The sequence below is a fragment of the Diuraphis noxia genome, unplaced genomic scaffold (genome assembly GCF_037042655.1).
Source record: "Diuraphis noxia isolate RWA-SAM2 unplaced genomic scaffold, SU_Dnox_SAM2 contig0001, whole genome shotgun sequence".
In the NCBI taxonomy this organism is placed as follows: Eukaryota; Metazoa; Arthropoda; class Insecta; order Hemiptera; family Aphididae; genus Diuraphis; species Diuraphis noxia.
The window spans coordinates 106,162,747-106,188,881 of NW_028301711.1; the positions used below are offsets into that span (position 1 = coordinate 106,162,747).

The 26,135-nt window shown below is 30.0% G+C and overlaps 1 protein-coding gene and 1 long non-coding RNA gene across 2 annotated transcripts; both read left to right on the forward strand.

The window, feature by feature from the left end:
• Window positions 1–13,018: 13,018 nt before the first annotated feature.
• Window positions 13,019–19,360, forward strand: LOC107171754 (zinc finger MYM-type protein 1-like). The gene is made up of 6 exons (XM_089215547.1): window positions 13,019–13,189; window positions 16,040–16,235; window positions 16,314–16,451; window positions 17,121–17,273; window positions 17,439–18,748; window positions 18,938–19,360. Exons 1-6 carry the CDS (start codon window positions 13,019–13,021, stop codon window positions 19,358–19,360), a joined length of 2,391 nt encoding a protein of 796 aa, XP_089071673.1.
• Window positions 19,361–22,020: 2,660 nt separating this feature from the next.
• On the forward strand, window positions 22,021–22,606 carry LOC149063169 (uncharacterized). Its single transcript, XR_016189969.1, has 3 exons — window positions 22,021–22,119; window positions 22,187–22,334; window positions 22,401–22,606. It is a non-coding gene; the product is annotated as an uncharacterized LOC149063169 (long non-coding RNA).
• The last annotated feature ends 3,529 nt before the right edge of the window (window positions 22,607–26,135 follow it).

Sequence of the window (26,135 nt, forward strand, 5' to 3'; positions counted from 1 at the left end):
TAATGTTAATAAAATTCTTAGAGCTACGTATACATTAAGAAATAATTCTATTAATTTGTTTTCACATATAAATTGTAAAATTGCTTTTGGATCATTTTCATTTTTCAAATGTTTTTGTAATGCATTTATTTCTTCACAAAGTTCAACAGAATTTATATCAGAATTTAAACCGTCATTTGAAGAAAGTGCTAGCTGAAGATATTTACAGCACTTCATTAAATGTTCATAATTATTGACATTAGAAATATTATAAAGAAATGAAAATAATTTACTATGGTCTTCAAGTTGAATAAATCGGTAATTTATTGATTGGAGCATATTGTCTAATATTTGATGAAAAAAATTTATTTTGAAATTCTGTTTAGGATCTGTTATAGGAGTATCACGAGATTCGTAATCAAAATGAGTTTTTCCACGTCGATACCTATTCTATACCTTCTTCTAGTCCTAACCCAGTGGCGTATTTACAATTTTTGATTAGGGGGGGGGGGGTGTCATATCATAATACAATAATTTATAAATATAATTATTATTATAATATTTAAATATTTAAAATTTAAGGTCTCCAGACGCATTCAATAATTCTTTCCCCAGCACCCCCCCCCCCCCCCTTCCCATAAATACGCCACTGTCCTAACCTATTGTGTAATTTCAAGCATAAAATAATTTACGAATTTTCGTAATTTTTATGTATGTTGTCAAAATTCAAACTTTGAATGTTTATAAAAAAAAATTGTGACAATGCATTTCCTTTATTTTGCAACTGCTATTATAAAAATATGTTAGGAGCTTTGTATTACCATTGATTATACATATTATAGATAGCTCACTGAGCGGTTTTTCGGCGGCTTACTATTTGGACAGCACCGTTATACAGCGCTGCGTATGTGTTTTTAATTATGGACATAACCGTTGAAATCGCTAGTAGTCATTGCTACGGCCGCAGCTACCACACTGTTAATTATTGCTGTAATATGCGAATTACGAATATGCCCACTGCCCAGCGTTTCTGACTGTTGCCCGACTATACTTTTGTTAAATTGAACTGAGTGTCTGAGTATATTGCATAGGCGTCACATTGTAGGGGACTTCTACATTGTTTTATGCCTTTATGGCGCAAGGGTACAATTTTGCTACCACAAAATAAATAATGCCATTGATTATATGATACTGATACAATTTTTTTTTAATAAACAGAAGGCAATTTTTTGTCAGTTATTTATTTTTGCTACCCCAGAGTTTTGTCAGAAAAAAAATGTAAACCTATCACATTAAAATAATAAATAACAAAATATAGGTAATTACACTATGTCCCAAAAGTCCCGTATCACACTTAATATCTCCATGTAAAATCATTATATTTAAACGCGGTTTTTTTTACAGTACTAAGTATAAAAATTTTGATTGAATTGCATAAAAATATAAAATTCATTTTTGTTCTTTTAAAAATTAAAAAATTTTCAAAAAAATTTTTACGCATTTAAGAATTTATAATTTTTAAAATGGCAATTTTGTTGAACATATTTTTTGAAACAGTTAAAAAAAAATTAAATAAAAATTGACCAAGTTAGAGCAAGTTATGTTTTTGAGTAATTGTAGTAAAAAAATCAATTGTTTCACATTTCAATAATGAAATATCTAATTTCAGCACACGACAATAATTTTACATTCCTAATTAATGTTTTGATTTGAATAGAAATAAAAATAGCCGTGTTATATCGATTGCTAAACAGTGAAATTGGTTACCTATTTTCAAGTATTTTAATTATTATGAAGTGAAATATCATAATTTTAGGTTCAATTCATGATAATTAAAAAACTTAAAAATAGGCTAATTATTTTTGCACCTATTTAATAAAAGTTTTTTTTGGAACCTACCTTATGTACAAATAGGTAGATAAATCGTTCAAACAAATTCAATCATAAATTTCGTTCTCTATATGTCACCTAACGATGCGCAGGTAGGGTTGTCCCCTAACTCTAAAACGGAAATTGCGGGGGAGCGAGTGATTTGCAAATGTTGAAAATGAGTTTGCAAATTATTGCAAACTATTTGCAAAATATTGGCACCGGTCCGAGATGGATCGGACGATGTGGGGGGGGGGGGGCTACGTGAAGTTGGCCCCCCCCACACAAAAACGGAAATTGCGGGGGAGCGAGTGATTTGCAAATTTTGAAAATGAGTTTGCAAATTATTGCAAACTATTTGCAAAATATTGCCACCGGTCCGAGATCGATCGAACGATGTGGGGGGGCTACGTGAAGTTGGCCCATCCACACAAAAACGGATATTGCGGGGGAGCGAGTGATTTGCAAATTCTGAAAATGAGTTTGCAAATTATTGCAAACTATTTGCAAAATATTGGCACCGGTCCGAGATAGATCCGACGATGTGGGGGGGGGGGGCTACGTGTAGTTGGCCCCCCCAATTTTGAAATGATTCCCACAGCCACAGTTGAAGTTTGCAAATTCTAAAAATAGATTTGCAAATTATTGCAAAGTATTTGCAAAATATTTGTGCAGGTTTGAAATGAATTGGACAAAGTTGGGGGGCCAACTTCACTGACATGTTGTAGCGTTAACAGTTAAGATATTTTTCAAACAATAAAGTCATAAAAAAAATTTCAAATTGACATTGTTAATTTATCTATGTGGACATTCAATTTCAATAATTGGTCAAAATGTATACCTAAATATTTGATTGTGTGTTTTATTAATTAAAGGTTAGATGCAATTATTTCTTTCACTATTACATGAGACAGTATTTATAAATATTAATTTATAAAAATTAAAATAACTGTTATTCTTAATTATTTTAAAATCTATTAAGTTAGATATAGTAAGATTTAGATGTAAATAATTACTGTCTTGTCAATTTTTTATTAAGTTAATACCTATATTAGCTTCATGTTAAAGTTTGTGTTACCATGTTATACATTTGTAATACGTACGTATTGTATACATACAACGAATGAAGATGTACTTAGCATCCTCCATTAAACTGTACCACTACCACAAAGGTAATACATGCATATTACTACGGATATAATAAAATATAAAAATATAATTAAATAATATGTAGTACGTACCTATAACTTTAACGTGAGTGACTGTGGTCAGTGGGCTGAGGCGATGATCGTGGTTATTCTACTCAGTCACTAGTCACTAGTCACTTGTCCAAGTCCAATTGTCAATCGATAAATGAATAAGGAATAAAAATGTACGTAACAGCAATCAGAAATCGATGTGTGTGAAGTTGGGGTAACAAAGCCAGGGGACTACTTCTAGTGATAAGCTAAGTACATTTTTTAAAAACTTAATTTGATTTATAGGTACAGTTAACAATTACCATAAAGTAACAATTAAAAATATTAAATATCTGATAAAATATTATTAATGATTTTTCCAATGACTCTTGGCGTTCAACTAGTTTTTAGCCACATTGTAGCTAAGTTTATGAGGTCTTTTTTGGTTTGTATTTAGGCTTTGATTATTTGATCTTTTACCAGAATTAATTCTTCTAGAGCCTCTAGTAATACCTGTCTTTCGGCGACTTATAAATGTAGGCTGCACTTTGATTTGACCTCTTCTTTTGTTGATATTAGATAATTGATGATTTAATGCTCAATGAAGACATAAAGCAAGCAAATTGAGAAGGATTTTTTATGTTTTTCAATCTGTAACCTAATTTGTCCAATATTGGTTCTGGTAGTGTAGGAATCATATTTTGCAATCTTGTCCATTCTGATTTAACAACCGAGATATTTGAATTTATAGTATCATCAGTATGTCTAATTTGAGTATAAGTGTCTATATTCCGTAGTTCACTTGATATTTCATTTGAGGTTGTTGTTTCATTTATTATACATTCATTATTTTCAAAATATTCCAAATTATTAACAGTATTACTGTTAATTTCTGAATTGCTAGGTAAACTTTCCTTTAAACCCAAAAAAAAATTGGCTTAGGGCATTTGTCAATTCCTAAAGCTAACACAGCAAGTTCATGTCGTTCTTCCAATGTGACAGCAGGTGAATTTGGGAGTTGTGCTTTAATGTTTTTATGGATCCAAGCTTGATGTTTGCAAAATGATCCTGCATGTCCCATTTTGCAAGTACAAGCACCATTTTCGGTATCAATAAAGTATGTTAAATTTTTAGTAGTCATACTTGGGATGGCATAAGTCGATTCATTAATTTTTTTTAATGCAGATATATTAAAATCAATCATTTTTGAACATAGTTTATCATACAATCTTTTAGTTTGTGAATGTCTGCCATGTGCATGATTTAATATCCTCAAAGTGAAATACTCTTCGCCTACTGACACAATAAAATCAACTAATGCTACAACATTGTATGCTTTTGTTCTATTCAATAAAATGTCTTTCATTATTCGAATGGACGCTTCTGCATAATTATTAGTATCATTATTACGATAAAGAATTCTAGATCGGTATAAACGTACCCACTGTTCTTGTCTTTTACAATTTTTCTCAAATCTTTTAATACAATTTGTAGGTGCTTCATTTTTAATTCGAGATTCAATGTTTTTAAACTCTTCTTCAGACATAGAATACATAGCCTGCAATTTCATTCTTATTAAATTCAGTTATTATAATAATTATTGTTTATTAATTTTATCTTTAATAGCCTATAACATACTAATTAAAATAACTTCATTAATGGCAGTCTATTATTAAGATTAATTCCATTTTTAGAATCGTGTAGCCATCGCCACTCAGCTTGACACATATGAAAATGGCAAAGAAATTGCTTTGCCTTTGGCCACATTTTACTCAAAGCATTTTTTTCAGCTGCAGAATCATCCGTCATAAAAACCAAAAGGCTCTAAAGTTAAATCATCGCCGTTAGCATCAATTTTCCTTAAAATATAATGGTATTTAAATGGTATTAAATAAATACTCTTAAATTAATTGAATTTTTAGTTAAAAACCATTTGTGAAAATTAGTTTTAAAAGTATGACTGATAAGACAAGAAATATAGAAGACATTAAAATACATTAAATAATTATTGTAGGTGATTTAAACATAAATATAATAGACGCCTCTTATAACACGGAAAACTATTTAAATATACTAAAGACAAAGCACACTAAACTAAAAAAAAAGCTTATATGTCTTTCTTAAACATTGGTTTAAGATTTTTAATTGTGATTCCAAAAGAATCACTAAATTTTTCAAATTCTTCTCATTTTAAATATAAATTCAAAAGTTGGTTTTACAATAATCTCTAAATTTATAGTAATAATAAATTCCAAATGTATGTTACAACACACTCTTAATTTCTTAATATATACAATTTATTTTTCCTTCTTTTAAAAAAAAAAAAAAAAATAAGTTTGATCAAGATTAAAAATCAAATGAGTAATTTTTAATTAGATTATTATTATAATTTTTATGTTTCTCTTCTTCATTGTTATTAAATTAAAATAATATAAAATAAGCAAGGCTGGGCATTAACGAGTTAAAATGTTAAAGTAAAGTTAAAAAGTTAATTTTGTTTTAACTTTTTAACTTAACTAGTTACTTTTGGATTTTCATTAACTTAACTATTAACTTACTAAATATTATTTTTTTTAATAAACGTGAACTTAACAAATTAATTTTTCATTTTAAGAAATAAGTTAAGTTAATTTTTTTTGTTTTTAATATTTTTTACATTTCATTTTTTGAGTCAATTTTTTGTCATGTCAAAATAATATTTGCCATGAATTGTTTAAACTTAAAAATTTTATAATTCTCCAATCACTCTGTACTCTAATGGAACACCCTGTTTATTTTTAATTTTTAATAAAAGGTTTTATATTATTAAATTATTATATCAGATAACAATAATAAATAATAATATAGGTAATATAGTATATAGGTTTATGATTTATATAATGGATTGTTTTTCAATTGTAAACATTGTTATACAAAACTATAAAAGTTATTATTATTTATTTATTATAACTTATAACTAATATAGATAATAATAATATAATAATATAGATAACTACTGTTCTTAAAATTTTAAAAATACAATATACCATATGGAAATGCTGTATAAAATATAAACATCATGATCTATAATTCAGATATGGTTTGGAAAGAAATAAAGTACTCAAATGTTGTGTAAAAAAAAATTAACTTTTTTTTAACTTAATAAAAAGTTCTAAAAAAATCGAATTAACTTCTAACTTAACTGAGTTAATCTAGAATTAAATTAACTTTTAACTTTTAACTTTTTGTTATTGGTGCATATTAACTTAACTGAGTTAAAAAAAATCATTAACTTGCCCATCCTTGAAAATAAGTACCCTATGATACCATGTTCAAGCTCAGTGTAGGGTAATGACTAGTAATAGCATATATTTTGTAAAATATGTATCTATATTTCTGTACTAGAATTTTTTTTAAAATAAGGAAAGATTTTGTTATATTATTATCAAGATAACTCAAAATTTCCAAAGATTACTTTTGGAAATTATTATATTTTAATTTCAATATAAAAAAGCGGGTAAGTCGTGGATGTCGCTCTGCTGTACAGTAGGTTACTGTTATGGATGGAATTAAATTTGAATGCATTGTATACGAAAAACGATTCTGAACGGAGATGATTTGTCAGTCTAGGATATATTGTATTAAAATATTGTCATATATTCTATTTTGAAACAAATATTTTATTTTTCAATTAAGACGCATTTTGCTTAAGGCATAGTTAATCAATTAGTGTAGTTATCATGTAGTTATCATAATTCATAATACCTTATATATACGAATACCTGGTTTGAGGATAAAACTATTGGAAAATGTTTACTTTTGACCTCTATAATGCACCAGGGATCTTCTATTTTACATCGGAAACCACCCCTAAAGTTTGAAATCAAAGCATTATTTCGACTAGTTATGCTGTACACAGACACACAAAAAAAAAAAAAAAAAAAAACACACACACATCATTGTAAAATCAATACATTCATCACTTCGTTCAGAATCTAAAATGTTTTTATTTTAATGACATAATTTTTTTTAAATGTTAACAGAAACTTAAATAATTAATTAAATATTATATATTGTCACCTCTATTCCACGAAAACAATTAGGAAAATTATTTTTAAGAAGTGATAATGCTCCAATGTAACTCTCTTCAGTTTGTCCTTCATGTATCAGAATAGCTAATGGAATTGCTCCAGCTTTTGATGGGCTTAATATAATAGTAACTGTGGTGTTAGTGGTATCCACACTACTACTTGAATCAATAAAAATTATTTCTCTTGAGCATTTCATATCCTGGGCTCTTTTCATGATAGGAGTTACAACAATGACTGCCCAAGGGTTATTTGTTTTTATCATTATATGAATTTCCTAATAAAAATAGTTGATTTAAAACTTAAAAAATGACTTTTCTTCAGTAAAAACTGCCAAAATTATTAGAAATATGTAAATAGCTCTTGGTTTTTATCAATTATTTGTATTGGGGGTTTTTTTTTATACCTATATATATTTACTTGCCTTTTTCATTGTAAACTACAATTTTTTCTTGCAACTTTGGAAGAGGTTCATGTACTGGGCCAAAATTGTTTTTTCTCCACTCATCATGCAGATAATACACATGCCGCATTGTGGGATTAATATTAGCATTAGCTAGCAAAGTACATGCATTTTCTTGCACTAACAGTTTGTTTTCATGCAAATGCTTGGCTTCGCTTGGAGATGAACCATTTTCAAAGTATTCCAAAAATATATTATTAGTCTGTAAAATTTGATTACTATCTTATCAAAAAATGAAAATGCATAAAGTATTTAATGGTAATTAATTATTAAAAATGGAAACAACTATATAGTATCTAAAATTTTCCTGAATTTCTATTAAATTGTAATACTCAACTATCCTAATTTTTACATAGTCAACATAAATTATTTAAAGTAAATTTTTGAAATGTACCTGATTTAAATAATGAATACAATAAAATGAGCAATTAATTTAAATCACGTTAATCAGTTAAAAATGAGTTATTATAAATAATTAGATTAATGATATCATGTAATATACAACTGTGCTGATCAAAACCTTGATAGTGATTTAATTATATAATTTTAATATTGTTATGTATCTTAACCATATAAATATAAAATAATAAACAGACAAAGCATAATAATGGATTATAATAACTTTATTAAAAGTACAAACATTTTAATGTGACACACACGATGTTACACACAACAAACGAAACATGGTTCAACTGAGCAGTCATAACGTATATAATAATTATTATCGCGTCTATTTGGCACAGTCCGCCAGAGCGCGTCTCTTACATATATAACACTACCTCCCTTTTAGTTTATAACAAGAATAATGAAAAAAATAAATGAAAATTACAAAATTATTATACATAAAATAATAACAAAACAAAATGAATATAAAGTGAATCATAATTGATTAAAATTTAAAATTTATAAATATTTAAAATACATTTGTGATATACATATATAATATATAATATAGATTAGTTAGATCTGTACCTTTCAGGTACAATGCATTTCCTTTTTATGCGAGTGGAACTAGGCTCAGAAGTTTCACTATGGTCTGTTTCATTATTACTATCAGTTACTTTATCTTTTACATTATTAGAGTCCCCGTCGTCAAATGTTTTATTTAAACTCTCATTCAAAACTTCCTTATAAAAATTACCACTTTTAATAATCTGATCTACATGTCTTTTGTGTATACTATCATTAGTTTGATCTTTGCATAAATAAACTGATCTACCTAAACTCTCAACTATACTACAAACTTTCCATCCTCTCTGGTTAGGTTTAGTATAATCTCTTATAAATAGTCCATGTCTGCAACTTTCTCACCGAACAAATGTCAGCTATTATCGTTGAAAGGAGGACTAAAGCCGGGCTACTCTGTAAGCTTCGGGTCTCGCCGCGACGCCCCTAGGATTACGTCCAGCGGCACGGCTAAGTATCTAGGTGTTATCCTAGACCCAAGGAGAAGCTACTGGGACCACGTAGCGCATCTTAGAGAAAAATCAACTGACATGTATAAACGTCTAAGGAAAATGACATCAGCCAACTGGGGCATGGGCAGACAAGCAGCCAAGATCATTTATGAGGCAGTCTTCCTCCCACGAATCACATATGCGGCAGAGATCTGGGAAAAGGCTTGCCTTATGAAAAAGGTGATTGTAACGCTGGGAAGCATTCAAAGAGACCCACTACTGGCCATAACGAGCGGATACAAAACGGCATCGACCAATTGCCTTTCTGCCGTGGCGGGCGTTCTCCCGCTGGATCTCGAGGTTAGAAGGGTAGCGCTAACCCGTAGATTAAAGGCAAAAGAAATACAAACCCACGAATACGACAATAAGATAAATGAACTCATGGACGAATGGCAAGCTCGGTACGACGCCACCGACAAAGGTGTGTGGACGAAGTACATGATACCGAACTTGATCCAGAGATGTGCCCTCCCATTGGAGTTGGACCACTACACCACTCAGTTCCTGACAGGCCATGGGGACTTCAAGAGTAAATTATTCAGCTTTAAACTGGTGGATAGCCCAAACTGCGAATGCGGCAACGGTGCTGAAACGGTACAACACGTATTGCTGGCATGCAAAAGAAATAATGACCACCGAGAAACCCTAAAGAGGGTCATGACGGAAGAAGGCGTAGCATGGCCACCAGGAAGCGGAGCATTCCTTTCCACAAGGAGAACGTATGAGGCATTACGAACGTTCAGCAATAACAGCCTTCGCAGCAGGAATGATAGGTAGGACCTACCATGGGTCAGGACGCAGCCACACCAGGCGGTGTAAGTGCAACAGACTCGGGGTGGCCTGGGTGAGCACGCACGGCGAAAGCGGCACAAGTGGCGGGCCACGCTCGAGCGCGTCCTGACCCGGGGCGTGCTCACGCGTCAGGGACGAGGCGAACGGCCCTGTTACGGGGGCCAGACAGAATTCCGTATCAGTACTCCCTGCTTGTCGTAAAAGGCGACTAAAAGGGACTGGCCAGATGGGGCCGGCGCCTGGAGCGCGGACGCACCGAAACCTTCGGGGACTAGGGCGTTGAGAGGTTCTGACCGTGACCTCGAGAAGAGCGGGTCGCTTTCTTCGGAGAGGCCTCGGGGAGGCGGACGCACCGAAACCTTCGGGGACTAGGGAGTTGTGAGGTTTTGACCGTGACCTCGAGAAGAACGGGTCGCTCTCTTCGGAGAGGCCTCAGGGAGGCGGACGCACCGAAACCCTCGGGGACTAGGGTGTTGGAGGTTCTGACCGGGACCTCGTGAAGAGCGGGTCGCTCTCTCCGGAGAGGCCTCGGGGAGGCGGACATACCGAAACCTTCGGGGACTAGGACGTTGTCGGGGGTTTTGACCGTGACCCCGAGAAGAGCGGGTCGCTCTCTACGGAGAGGCCTCGTGGAGGCGGACGCACCGAAACCTTCGGGGACTAGGGCGTTGAGAGGTTCTGACCGCGACCTTGAGAAGAGCGGGTCGCTCTCTCAGGAGAGGCCTCAGGGAGGCGTAGAAATCCACTAGGCTACCGAGCCTCTAACTCGGGGGTCGCGGCCACCGCGCCGGCAGCAAGCGCTGCCCGGTGAGGGCCCACCGTGATCCCGCGGTACACGGCCCAAATCTCGGTAGGATCACAGCTGAGGCATCATGCCGACGAGGCTCGGTCCCACCATCCAACCATTGATGTGCTGACCCAACGGGAGCGAGAATGGTACTTCGGGATGTGGGGGAGCCCCGCGGCGCTGAGGGAATTGGCGTCGTGCCCTCACACGCCGGTCGCGCATCGGCCTCGGTCGGTGGGCGGTCGGTGGCGGATTGGTTTCGGAGTGGCTGTTAGCAGGAGCTAACCTTGTGGTTAATAGACCAAGCTGGGTCTAGGGGAAGGCTGCCGAGTGAGACTACTCCTTAGCGCACACCCAGCCTACTGGTGGGGCTATATGCACCGGAGGTTGCCCGTGACCAGAAACGGGAAGCGATGAGGATAGCTCGCGACCCGACCAGGGTGGCGAAGGTCACGTGTACGCCTTAGCCAACGGTACGGGCGCACTCTCTCCCGACTTCGGTGGGAACGGGCGTGCGCCCGGTGCTCGTGGTCCGTAGACGACGCGCGGCCGGCGGCCGGTGGGTAACACCGCCGTACGTCGACCGTGAACCTCCGCGGCTCTCGACTAGCGCACAGCGCTAATGTGAGGTCCGCGGTTGTAGCCGCTAGGCATCAAACCCGGGAGTCTTCGTGTCTGCAACAAGATTATCTACCCCTTTAATAAATTCAATTGTATAATTGAAACCTGACAAAAAAAATGCCCATCTTTGGATGCGACCAGCTGCCATCTTTGGAATTGTTTTATTTTGCCCGAAAAGTGCTAATAAAGGTTTGTGGTCTGATTTAATTATAAATTGTCGCCCTAACAGATATTGGTGAAATTTAGTAACAGCCCATACTATAGCAAGTGCTTCTCTGTGTATAAATGAATAATTTTTCTCTGTTGTTGTAAGAGAGCGTGACGCATATGAAATAGGTTTTTCAACATTATTTGCAAATCTGTGAGCTAATACTGCACCTATGCCGATATTTGATGCATCAGTAGACAAAACAATTGGAAGGTCTGGGTTAAAATGAGTTAAGACTTGGTTTGAACTTAGAATGCTTTTAATTTCATTAAATGCTTCCATGCATGAATTGTTCCATTTAAAAACAACATCTTTTTTTAAAAGATTATGCAATGGACCTGCTATAGTTGATAAATTTTGTATAAAATTACCATAATAATTAATCATACCTAAAAACGATTTTAATTCTGTAACATTAGTTGGAATTTTAGTATGTTGAATACATTCTACTTTATCTGGGTCAGTTTGTAACCCATCTTTATTAATTATGTGCCCTAAATATTTAATTTGTTTTTGGAAAAAAGAACATTTACTGCGGTTTAATTTAAACCCTGATTTTTTGCAACGTTCTAGCACATTTTTTAAGTTATGATAATGTTCACTGAGATTTTTTCCTGTAACAATTATATCATCTAATAGGTTTGCAGTATAGGGACAATCTTTAAATACTTTTTCAACTTCTCTTTGGAATATTGCTGTTGCTGGCTTTATGCCATACGGCATACGTAACACTTCATAAGTCCCCATGTGTGTGCTCCATGCTAAAAGTTTACTAGTGTTGTCATCTAATTTCAATTGATTGTAAGCATTACTGAAATCTAACTTTGAAAATGTCTCACCACCTTGTATTATGGCAAATAGTTCCTCAATCCTAGGAAAAGGGTAGTGAATATCTTTAATGTATTTATTTATTGTGGTTTTGTAATCAGCGCACAGCCTAATGGAACCATCTGGTTTTAAAACTGGGACTAAAGGTGTGCCCCACTGGCAATCATCATTTTTCTTAATAACACCTGCTTCCTCTAATTTTATTAATTCTTTCTCTACTGCCATTTTATGTGCAAACGGAATGGTGCGATGCTTACAAAATATTGGTTTAATTGCTTCACTCAGTTCCAAACTAACACTATAACCCTTATATTCACCAAGGCCACCATAAAACAACTCATTGTATTCATTTAATAAACTTGATAACTCATAATCATCTTTAACAAAATTTGTCTGTGACCATGTGATATTGAATGCTTTCATTAAATCTCTACCAAACAATGGCATAACATTTCTAACACTTTTTATAACTATAAACTCTGTTTCAACAACCTTGTCCTTGTACTCAACTAATGCCTTAAATTTGCCTGTTGGTTCAGATGTTGAACCGTCAAAAAAGGTTAAATTAACATTGGATGACTCTAAAGAAAGATGTCCTAATTTTTTACTAAAAATATCTTCAGTGAAAAAAGAACTGGTTGCCCCTGAGTCTAATTCCATTTCAATATCTATACCATTAACTTTAACTTTTATAATTTCTGGAGGTACAAAATTAATATTACTATTAACATTAAATAAATCAAATTCTTTAAATACATTATCTGACTTAATGTCAAGAAACCCGGTATTCGATCCACCCACGTATGAAAAAGAACTGCAAAAGGATAATGACCTAACCATTTGCCACGTTAAAGTTATTAATTTACCGATAGAACAACGTAATGACCCAATACTTAATAAAATAATACAAGCATTAGACAACCCGGATATATCGGACCAAGTATGGATAAGAAAATCGAAAAATTACTTTTTAAATCAAGAAAATATTCTTATGTACAATCATACGTCTAAAGGGAACACGGTACAGTTAATAGCGTTACCCAATTGTCGTAAAAACGTAATTTTATATCAAATTAATATTTAATAATATGACTAATATAGTAATATGAACTGTTATATGTAAATGAATGAGAATAATAATAATAATTAACAAACGTAGGCTCAATATTTACAAAAAAATAAACAAAAAAAAACACTCTCATAATTTCAAAATATAAAAACCAAAGTCATTTTTCAAAAGACTACTTACCTCCTTTCCATCTACCTAACTTTACCAAAAACTTAAATAAGATAATCATGAAACAAAATGTACCATACGATAACGTAGATACGATTGAAATACCCAGAAAATTCAATGACTTAAAACTTCATGCTAAATCACTTTCAGTTTTAAATAGAGAAATAGAAAATCTTTTAAGAGATAATGCTAAAGAAAAAACAACAAATATTCACTCTACCGGAATTACAGCATTAATAATAATAACAATAGTGGTAATAACATATAAAATAATTAGATACGTAAAAAATAAGGGTAAAAAAACTAATAGCAAAACCAAGGATAAAGTTAATGTATTATATCACGTGGATAAGCATAAAATACAAAAAGATAACAATATAACAGTTGAAGAAATTGTCGAAACTTAAATATATTACGTGATAATTGATAGACGAAAAATTATAGTAAAAATCAGTGCAACTTGGTACCGGTTTATAATTAACTAAATTATGTAATACTTATACATTTATATATATATATATTAATTTTTTTTTTTCTTAATAATGTTAACATAAAAGTCGAGTTTCAGATATAGCAGATGTCAAACACCAATTTAGTTGCGTTAATCAACCTAAAAGAACCAACAATATTCAAATTATTTATAGATTAAGGTTATTGTATTAAATTATAATTTTTTTTTTTTTTTTAATGTTCATTTTTGAGTACTATATTTTTATATCATCAGAAATACTTATATTGTCGATTATTGCTATTAAATAGGAATATTATTAAATTATAAAAAAATAATAACAATAAAACATAATCATATTTATAATACGTAAAACCAACACTATTTGTATAAATAAAAAGTATAATTTGCCTCTGGCGGGGTAGAAATACTCGCAAGCAAATACTTATAATACACAAATAGTCTACACATGGTTAAAAAGAAATATGGTTCTAGAAAGTTTTGAAAAGCATCCAATTAAAATAAATTGTTAACGGTCATAATTGACAATATAAGAAAGTTAATTAAAGTTATAGAGATTAGAAATTACAAAACCAATTAAATTTGATAATGTATACATATGTAGATTAGGTTTATATGTATAAAAATGTAAAAAAAAAAACATGGAAAATCACGAAAAATATCACCATGTTCAGTCATTTTTTTTTCATTTTTTTTTAAGGGAGGGAGTAATGTAACAATTATAATATGTTACATGATACCTAAATATATATATATATGTACTACACGTTTACACACTTAACATTATGTACGATTAACTGCTGACCAATACAATAATATTAACACACACTCATAACTGTAAGACCTATGGTCAATACACACCATGTATGAAGTAAGTTAGTTCACTGTGTACCTTAGACCTCAACACTCAACAAACATCGAACTCCGTATAACTACGATACAGTCAGATAGTTGGATAGAATATAATTTATATAGCTTGTGAGTATTATTATTTGTAAGTGTTTAATCTATAATAAAACTTAATGATAACTGAAACGGAATCCTAGTTATTTAAATATATTTAAGATCCTGTTATATATATATATATATATATATCTACCCCTGGCTACGGTAATTATATCTATAGAGTCCTACGACTCTCACTGGATATCTTATATTTAACTGGTCGTTCCCCCGACCACGTTACAGTAGGTAGGTCCCCTTAGGCGTTAGGCGTAGTTAGCTGTAGGTGTGTAGATCGAATCCGTGAGCGCCGGTTTGACGGCGGCAACGACGATCGTGCGTCCGGTTCATATTTTGCATTTTTTTTTACGTAATTTTGTTTTAATTTTATACTTTGCCCCACCCGGTAACGGTGACATATTGTTATATGTTTATAGAATTATATATGACGTATTACCACGGCAGCATAAAGTTCTTGCATTTTATTCAAGTTTTTATAATAACTGTAATCAGTGCCTGATTTAGGGGGGTACCTGGGTGACTAGTCACCCGGCCCCAATTTGGAGCGGCCCCAATTTGGAGCGGCCCCAAACGTTTTGCTAGTTTTTTTTTTTTATTGTAGAATCATAAAATTTAAAAAAAAGAATAATAAAAATTGTCATAAAATTATATAATATTAAATATTATCTATGATATTGACTTCGTACATTATTAACGCTATAAGCATATAAATTATAAATATTATATCAGTGGTCTTCACCAATAATAATTATTAAAATTTAAAAATAACAAAACTAATAAAGACAATAATTATCGTCATTCGACATTCTCTACTATTAGAGATTAACGATGTCCATGTGTTATAAGCAATTTAATATAGGAGTTGTGTAACCAGTATATCTTAAACCGTGATAAATACTAAAAATGTGATAACATGTGATAATATGATGATAACATTCATAACATTCAAATAAAATGCGATAAATGATCGTACTAGCATCGTGCATGTTCAGTTATTCTGGTTATTCATCAATCATCTTTATTCTATGCAGTTATTAACGTTATTGTCAATTGTCATCATAGTCAATATTTCTGCAGTAAATGTGAATGTTATTTTGTTTTACGCTTTTATTACGTACAAGATGTCTGGATTAAAAAGAAAATATATGGGAGGGGCGGAAAAACTTCGAATCAAAGCTAATAAAAAAAAAGAAATTGAAAAATTAAAAGGTTCTCTTGACAATTACATGACGAAAAAATTAACAACACCAGAAACCGTTATAAATGAATCAATAGAAAGTAGCTTAAATAGTAATAGTGAAGCATGTTGCACCTCTGGTAAGTATTTAATCTTGTAAATAATAGTAACTTGTAATAATTTTAATTATTGTTATTGAACATTTTTATATTTTGTAGATTTAATTGTTAAAAACTCTGATACTAGTTGTACTAGTACTCAAAATGACTCTGTTTCAATCGACCAAGGGGTTCAAATAGAAGACAATATTATTAGCGGTGAAAAGTGTAAAGTTGATTCAAACTCATTCATAAAAGGTAAATAATTGGATAGATACTAATTAAAAAACAATTTGCTGTGTGTACAAGTTATATATTATTATTTATAGTTTTGGTCCTTATTCTTTAATACAAAATTATAAATAAATTATAACAAATAAGAAAATATGTTGCATGTCTTTGTTCACTAACATTAATAGTTTTAACAAATAATTTATAATGTTTGTTCGTGTGTTAAATGTTTTTGCTATACATGTTTCAGATACTCAAAATTGTCTAAAACTAGAAAAATGTTTTATTTAACTGTGATTTCAATGTTTGTTGGTATATCAGATTATAAATATTTTCTTAATTCTTATATTATACTATATTGTTTGCATGTATATTTGTTTATTGTGATTGGTAAAACAAATTTGAATTTAACAAAAAAATAATAATGTATTTTAGTGTAATTAACTACCTATATTTTGTATTATGTAAATGCAATCATCATATATATATATATTATTTTTATAATTTGTGAGATAATATACATTAAAAAGATTATCATAGTAAGTAATAAATTTGTTAAAAATATTAAAATAAAGACTAACTATATTTTAACTGTTGTTATTAATATGTTTTTGTGGTAATAACATTTTATATACATACCTTTTTTATCTAAATCCTATGGTTTCCTATGTATTTTAATGATTAAAATATCATTAGGTTGTGGAAATGATGAAATAGATTACAGCAAGTTGAAGAAAAATGATGCTTTATGGCCATTAAAAATCTCAAATGAATTTCAAGAATTTTTTGTGATGGATCCTCCTGACCAAAATATGGATAAAATTAAAAACTCAAGACAGTTTTTTAATGGTAAAAACCCAAAATGGTTGTCTTTGCGAATTTCTCATTTTTTTTTTACTGAAAAAAATCAAAATAAATTTGAAAGAGAGTGGCTTGTCTATTCTGAAGAGTCTAAAAAATTATACTGCTATGTTTGTAAACTTTTTTACCCTGATGATGATAAGTTATGTAAAGATGGTTTTGATGATTGGAGACATGTTTCACGACGTCTTACTGGACATGAACGTTCGATAAATCACAGAAAATCAGTGTGTGTTTTATCCAACCGTGCAATGAAAAATAGTCGAATTGATCAAGACATTGTGTTGCAGCATAAAAAAGAAGTTGAGTATTGGAGAAATGTGCTTAAAAGAACTGTCGCAGCAATTAAGTTTATTTCTCAAAGAGGACTACCATTTTTTGGAGATGATGAAAAGCTTAATTCAGCACATAATGGAATATTTTTAGGTATATTAGAGTTGATTAGTGAATTTGATCCATTTTTATCAAATCATCTAACCACATATGGAAATAAAGGATCCGGAAATACAAATTACATTTCATCTTATACTGTTAGAAAACTGATTGATCTAATGGCTAATAAAGTATTAGATCACATATTAATGGAAGTTAAATCTGCAAAATATTTTGGAATTATTGTAGATTCTACACCCGACATAACTCATAATGATCAGATGGCATACGTGTTGAGATATGTTGATGAAAGTGGTGAAGTGTTTGAACGTTTTATTAAACTTGAAAATATTCATGGTCATTCAGCAGAATATTTATTTTCAACTATAAAAGCTATGTTTGATAAAGTAGGACTTGACATAAAAAACTGTGTTGGTCAGTCTTATGACAACGCTGCTAATATTTCCGGTAAATATACTGGACTCCAAGCTCGCATTAAAGAGTTATCTCCTGTAGCAACCTATGTTCCATGTGCTGCACATTCAATACATTTAGTAGGAGTTAATGCAGTTTCATCAAGCACTACAACAGTAAACTATTTTGGTGTTGTCCAAGCATTATATGTATTTTTTTCTTCTTCCCCTCGTAGGTGGGAAATTTTGTGTGAAAGATTAAAATCAAACGAATGTTGTTTAACGTTAAAGTCAACATCACAAACACGATGGTCAGCTGATGCAAACGCCATAAAAGCATTAAGGCTTGGATATAATGAAGTATTGGTAGCATTGGAAGATATCAGTCAAGATCTAAATCAAAATCCAACAATTCAAAATGAAGCCAGGCAACTTCTTTCGAAGCTTAAAAAAAAAGAAACTGGTGTCTTAACCACAGTATGGAACTCAATTTTACAAAGAATTAATAGCGTTAACAAGGACTTACAATCATCTAAAATTAATGTCTCAGCTATAGTTCCCCTTTATACTTCATTAATTGATTTTATTCAAAGTGTCCGGGAAAATTTTACAATGTATGAAGAGGAAGCATCCAGCTTAAACATTACTTCAGATTATTCACTAAAAAGAAAAGTGAAAGTACCTAAAAGTAAACATCTAGATGATACATACAGTCCATGTACCGACTTAACGTCCAGAGAAAATTTTATTATCAATACATATTATGTTATATGTGATAAATTGATTTTTGAACTTAAAAAAAAAAATAGTGCTTATTTAGAAATAGAAAAAAAGTTTAGTTTTTTATTCAAAAATAATATGAAAAAGTCAGATATTATCAAGAATACATCAAATTTATTGGACCATTTTCCTGATGACTTGGATAAAGAAACCTTTGTAGATGAAATGCTACAATTCCAAGAATTAAAAATGTCATTGTTTAGCGATGATAAGACTATAGATAATCCTCAATACCAACTTAAATACCTAAAATCGATGAACATAAAGCATACGTTTCCCAATATTGAAACTGTGTTACAAATCTATTTGACGATTCCTTGTAATAATTGTAGCAGCGAACAATCATTCTCAGCGTTAAAACGTGTAAAAACTCGATTGAGATCATGTTTATCTCAAGATAGACTTGATAATCTGACTCTGTTAACAGTAGAACACGAAATAACAAAACAATTATCATATGATGACATCATTGAAGAGTTTTCGAAGAACCCTGAAAAAAAATCAATGTAATCTAATGTGACATGTTATTATATAAAATAAAATAAATTATACATTTTTGAATAAGATAATATTAATAAATTTATATGAGGCCTCTTTTTATTTAAATCCCCGGCCCCAAAATTTGTAAATCAGGCTCTGACTGTAATGATTTGTCCGTTTCGCAATAATTATTGTTCAGTGTACAGCAACAATACCTGTCAGTTTCATTTCGTTTTTACTGGGACTTTTTAACATCTATCCTCTTATATGTGTTGTTTTACTGCTTTACAATTCCAAATTGACCGTTTATTATATGACCAATGAACACATAGATGAATTAATATAAAGATTATAAACATGTATATGTATGAATACACCAATTAAACGTTCTTCCGTTTTGTTCTACTGCTCAAAACAATATACAATTGAATATTCCGTATTTTAATGTTGTTTAGGTAAATAGTTCACACACACACACACACACACACACACACACACACACACACACACACACACACACACACACACACACACGCACAATAAGTAGAGTTACATTTATTTATATAAGTTATAACTCACTTTTATTTAAAATATACCAATAACAGACGAACAAAACACATTATGGACTTTCTTATTAAATATTTTATAACTCTTATATCTTATAGCAGTTTTGTTATTACTGCTGTTATTGATTTTGGCTGTGGATTGCATTAATGTTAATTAGGTAAAACCGTGTTTTAATCGTATTGTACATACTAACGCACACATACACATCTACATTAAGTAGTGTTACAATTTTAATGTTACTCATAACACATTGGTATCTAGGTACTTTGACTACAAACAGTTAAAACCACCAGTTGAGTTCTGCTAAATGGATTTCTACTGAATTCTTTATTTGTGAGACGTGTACCAGGGATTCATCGTTCCAAATTCTGTAATCGGTGCCTACACTTAATGTTGTAGAGTCAACAACAAATTTTGTTTCTGCAAAACTCATGGGCATATTAAACACTTATAAGTAAATTATTATAAAGATTATATGAACACACCAATTAAACATTCTTCTGTTTTGTTCTACTGCTCAGTATAAAATACAATTGAAAATTTTATGTTGTTAAAGTACCTAATAATATGTTGTTGAGGTATAACTGTATAGAACTATGTTTCTTTTGCATAGTTTACACACACACACCATAAGTAGAGTTACAGTTATTTTTAAGTTATAGCTCACTTTTATTTTAAATGTACCTTTAACAAATGAACAAAACACTTATACATTTCACAGTATATTATAGTGGACTTTCTTTCATATAAGTACACTGTAGGTACTCACATGATACTACACAAGTATCTGATATAAATATTCTGCAAAACATAAATCTTACCCACTTAATGCATATAGTATACAGGGTGATTTTTTTATCATGAACCAGTTAATATCTCGGTAAGTATTAGGAATTTTAAAATAATTTTTTTTTAAAACTTTCTAGGTTTTACTATTTTACACTGTGTTACAATTTTCATAATTTTAACTACCTCCCTTATTAGATAAAACACTATCAACTTTAGATTTTCAAATGGTAATACCTATTTTTAATAACGAAAATCTATAAACATACTGAAAAAAATAATTTTAACGTTTACAGAATTTTATTTGAGTAATTAGTTTGCGACTTATTAATGCTTAAATATTCGTTCAATTTGCTGCTACTGGGCAATTTTACAAACCCAACAGTAAAAACCAGAAGTCAAAATGAAATTTTATCTCAATTTAACAATACCCATAACGGTCATTATCGATAATAACAAGACAGATAAACAATACCAATAAAAAAAAAAAAAAAAAAAAAAAAAAAAAAGGTGTCTTATCATCACTCCCACCCGAACGCCAAGTGTCGGTGAACGACTAGCCAGCAGAAGCGCAGCTGTATCAGCTATAAAGTATAAAAATAACATTTTAACATTTTACACTTTACCATCATGGTTACAAAATATATCACTGGTTACTGATTCCTGGTATACGATCTTATCACGTATTAGTAGATAGACGATAATAAATGTCGGTAAACCGTTTCTGAAAACATGTGGTTAATCGTTATTCGTTAATGTTAGTTTTCCATTATCAAGTATGGAATATTAATTATAAATTAATTACTATTCTTTGACTGTTTAACCAAAGAAAACGTTTTAAGTAAATACTATGTTATGTCGTTATGTGTATTATTTAAAATATAAATTTAAAGGTTAAGCCAATTATTCCAATGCATACCATACCACGAATAATAATACGTATCTTAATTCGTGATGCATACCTGTTATATTTTTTGATCGTGTTTTAATGTTGTATTTTGGTTAACAAATTTGAATTTAATTAAAAATATACCTCTTTCCAATCAGTAATATTATAAGGTATTTGGGAATCAGATTTCGTACTTTGCCGACACCTTATTTGTATAATTTATTGGTAAGTTCAATCCAAATTTAATATATTAGAATTTTATTTATTTTTTTATTAAATGATTTATACATATTTTTGACAAATAATAACCATGGTTCAAATATTTTAATTTTATTTCAGTGGCAATTAGTAGAGTTTATATGATTAATCAAAAAATACAATGAACTATATGACTAGAAAGCTTAATTTGACCAGCAATTAATGCAAATTTACATTGCTTGCTACTGGTATCCGATGACTATAAATTAATATGGAATAAAAGAATAAAATATCCATATTTCTTTACATATTATATTTTAATCTTTAAACAATCTAAACAAATTATTATGTAAGTATGAATTTTTTTTATAAAATAAATAATTTGATATTTATCATAATTTTTGCTTATATTTTAGAAAATTAATTTTGTTTTCTTTCAAATTTCAATTGCAATTTGTAGTACTAACTTTTAATTCAAATATTTATAACAAGATTGGATGAACAAATACAATTTGTTATTGTGGTTAGTCACAGCATAGTACATCTCAACTGATAACTTAATAAGTATGGATAAACAATTTTTTTATACAATAAATCATTTCTATAAATAACTTAATGTTTTTTTTTCAGTTTCATTCAGATGAAAAAAGAAAACAGCGCAGCATCAAGACCGCAACTACTTCTATATTTGTAACATTTGTTGATTGTCACATTAATTGTTAATTTTATGTTTAAATAATTAAGTTAAGTTAAGTTATTGATTTACTATTTTCTATAATTAGGGCTATGGAGTTTTTATTAACCTAAATTGGTAAATTGAAAATTTTTTTTGAATACGGTAGTGCCAGTTTTACGTAATATTAAAAGATTTTTATATCATAAAATATTAATTAAAAATTAACATAATTTCAAAAATAAGTGTAAAATTGAATAATTTTTTAAAACATCCATATAGGTATACATATAGGTATGTAACTTAGATAACTAAAATTAAATAAATTTGGAAAACCCAATGCTTTATGTTAAGAAGATATTATGTTGTATATTTTGTTAATTTATTTAAGTTTATTATTTGTTAATTATACATAATACATATGTGTTTATTTAATATAATTTATATTTCTATATCAGATTGACGAGTAAATTACAAAATAAATATTTTTTAAAAACAGTATGGTGTATCTTAATTTCTATAGTAAATGATTATACTAAACAGATAACATATATTCATTTTAAAACAAAGTAAATCAACAATTTCTATGTATTTAGAAAAATAATTTATAAATATGCAGATAAAAATGTATTATTTATGTACTTGGATTCAAGATTTAGAGCCAAGACTAAAGTAGTTAAAGGTCTATTCACACATTCCTTTTTTTTTTTTTTTTAAGTTATATAATATGTTTACAAAGCTCCTGTCATTTAAGGTTTTCATTTCATTAAAAATAAATAATTACAAATCAATCTGTGTATACTAAAAAAAAAAAAAATAGAATAGGTAAGTCATTTTGATTACATGTTTTGTGCATTGAGGAAGTGAGTCAATCTGATGCAAGGCTATAGGCCCAGGGCCTGTTGTTCATAGTGCCTACCCGACTTTCCATTTATAAATATTAAATATTCAGGGATATTTTTTTTATATAGTGTATAATTTGCATTTCATATTAAAAATAACTTGTGTAGTTGTGTGTGAATAGACAAATAATGGACATTAATTCATTACTAAATTATCTAAGGAAATAAACACATTAGTTATCAATAATTTTACTAGAGTATGAACAAATTTCCGTAGTGCAAGTTATTGCAGGATTTGGGTAAGGTCATAACTAATAAAAAATATTAACACTTAACATGTCCACTACCCTAGATAAATTAATAAAAATTAAATGAACATTAAACATACTTTATATGTATTATCTACTCTAGATTGCAACATATTTTTAGGGCTATGGATGTTTTAAAAAATTATTCAATTTTACACTTATTTTTGAAATTATGTTAATTTTTAATTAATATTTTATGATATAAAAATCTTTTAATATTACGTAAAACTGGCACTACCGTATTCAAAAAAAATTTTCAATTTACCAATTTAGGTTAATAAAAACTCCATAGCCCTAATTATAGAAAATAGTAAATCAATAACTTAACTTAACTTAATTATTTAAACATAAAATTAACAATTAATGTGACAATCAACAAATGTTACAAATATAGAAGTAGTTGCGGTCTTGATGCTGCGCTGTTTTCTTTTTTCATCTGAATGAAACTGAAAAAAAAACATTAAGTTATTTATAGAAATGATTTATTGTATAAAAAAATTGTTTATCCATACTTATTAAGTTATCAGTTGAGATGTACTATGCTGTGACTAACCACAATAACAAATTGTATTTGTTCATCCAATCTTGTTATAAATATTTGAATTAAAAGTTAGTACTACAAATTGCAATTGAAATTTGAAAGAAAACAAAATTAATTTTCTAAAATATAAGCAAAAATTATGATAAATATCAAATTATTTATTTTATAAAAAAAATTCATACTTACATAATAATTTGTTTAGATTGTTTAAAGATTAAAATATAATATGTAAAGAAATATGGATATTTTATTCTTTTATTCCATATTAATTTATAGTCATCGGATACCAGTAGCAAGCAATGTAAATTTGCATTAATTGCTGGTCAAATTAAGCTTTCTAGTCATATAGTTCATTGTATTTTTTGATTAATCATATAAACTCTACTAATTGCCACTGAAATAAAATTAAAATATTTGAACCATGGTTATTATTTGTCAATAATATGTATAAATCATTTAATAAAAAAATAAATAAAATTCTAATATATTAAATTTGGATTGAACTTACCAATAAATTATACAAATAAGGTGTCGGCAAAGTACGAAATCTGATTCCCAAATACCTTATAATATTACTGATTGGAAAGAGGTATATTTTTAATTAAATTCAAATTTGTTAACCAAAATACAACATTAAAACACGATCAAAAAATATAACAGGTATGCATCACGAATTAAGATACGTATTATTATTCGTGGTATGGTATGCATTGGAATAATTGGCTTAACCTTTAAATTTATATTTTAAATAATACACATAACGACATAACATAGTATTTACTTAAAACGTTTTCTTTGGTTAAACAGTCAAAGAATAGTAATTAATTTATAATTAATATTCCATACTTGATAATGGAAAACTAACATTAACGAATAACGATTAACCACATGTTTTCAGAAACGGTTTACCGACATTTATTATCGTCTATCTACTAATACGTGATAAGATCGTATACCAGGAATCAGTAACCAGTGATATATTTTGTAACCATGATGGTAAAGTGTAAAATGTTAAAATGTTATTTTTATACTTTATAGCTGATACAGCTGCGCTTCTGCTGGCTAGTCGTTCACCGACACTTGGCGTTCGGGTGGGAGTGATGATAAGACACCTTTTTTTTTTTTTTTTTTTTTTTTTTTTTATTGGTATTGTTTATCTATCTTGTTATTATCGATAATGACCGTTATGGGTATTGTTAAATTGAGATAAAATTTCATTTTGACTTCTGGTTTTTACTGTTGGGTTTGTAAAATTGCCCAGTAGCAGCAAATTGAACGAATATTTAAGCATTAATAAGTCGCAAACTAATTACTCAAATAAAATTCTGTAAACGTTAAAATTATTTTTTTCAGTATGTTTATAGATTTTCGTTATTAAAAATAGGTATTACCATTTGAAAATCTAAAGTTGATAGTGTTTTATCTAATAAGGGAGGTAGTTAAAATTATGAAAATTGTAACACAGTGTAAAATAGTAAAACCTAGAAAGTTTAAAAAAAAAATTATTTTAAAATTCCTAATACTTACCGAGATATTAACTGGTTCATGATAAAAAAATCACCCTGTAGACTATACTGTACAGTTAACAACACATGAGAACATTCAACAATTTTTGTCTCAAATTTAGTGTCACAAGTAGATTAACCAACATTATGATTGTATTAGTGTTAATTAGGTAAAACTGTGTACATACGAACACACACACACACACCACAGCCCCTCACATATATTTTACAATCACTGACTATCAGAAGTTATCCTTTATCCTTTATAAAAATGTGCTAATTGCCAGGCAAGTAAAACTTAAAAATAAAAAATAAAACAATAATGAACCTTTATAAGTATAGGTAACAGATTTAATACAGTTTTTACATTTTATATTCTTATTTTTCTATTTAAAATAATTTCGTTGTCAACAATATAATATCTCTATCGATATGAAGTATTGCTTATTTCGAAAACCGTTCCTTTGACATAATAGTAGATTTGAGGTAATTGTTA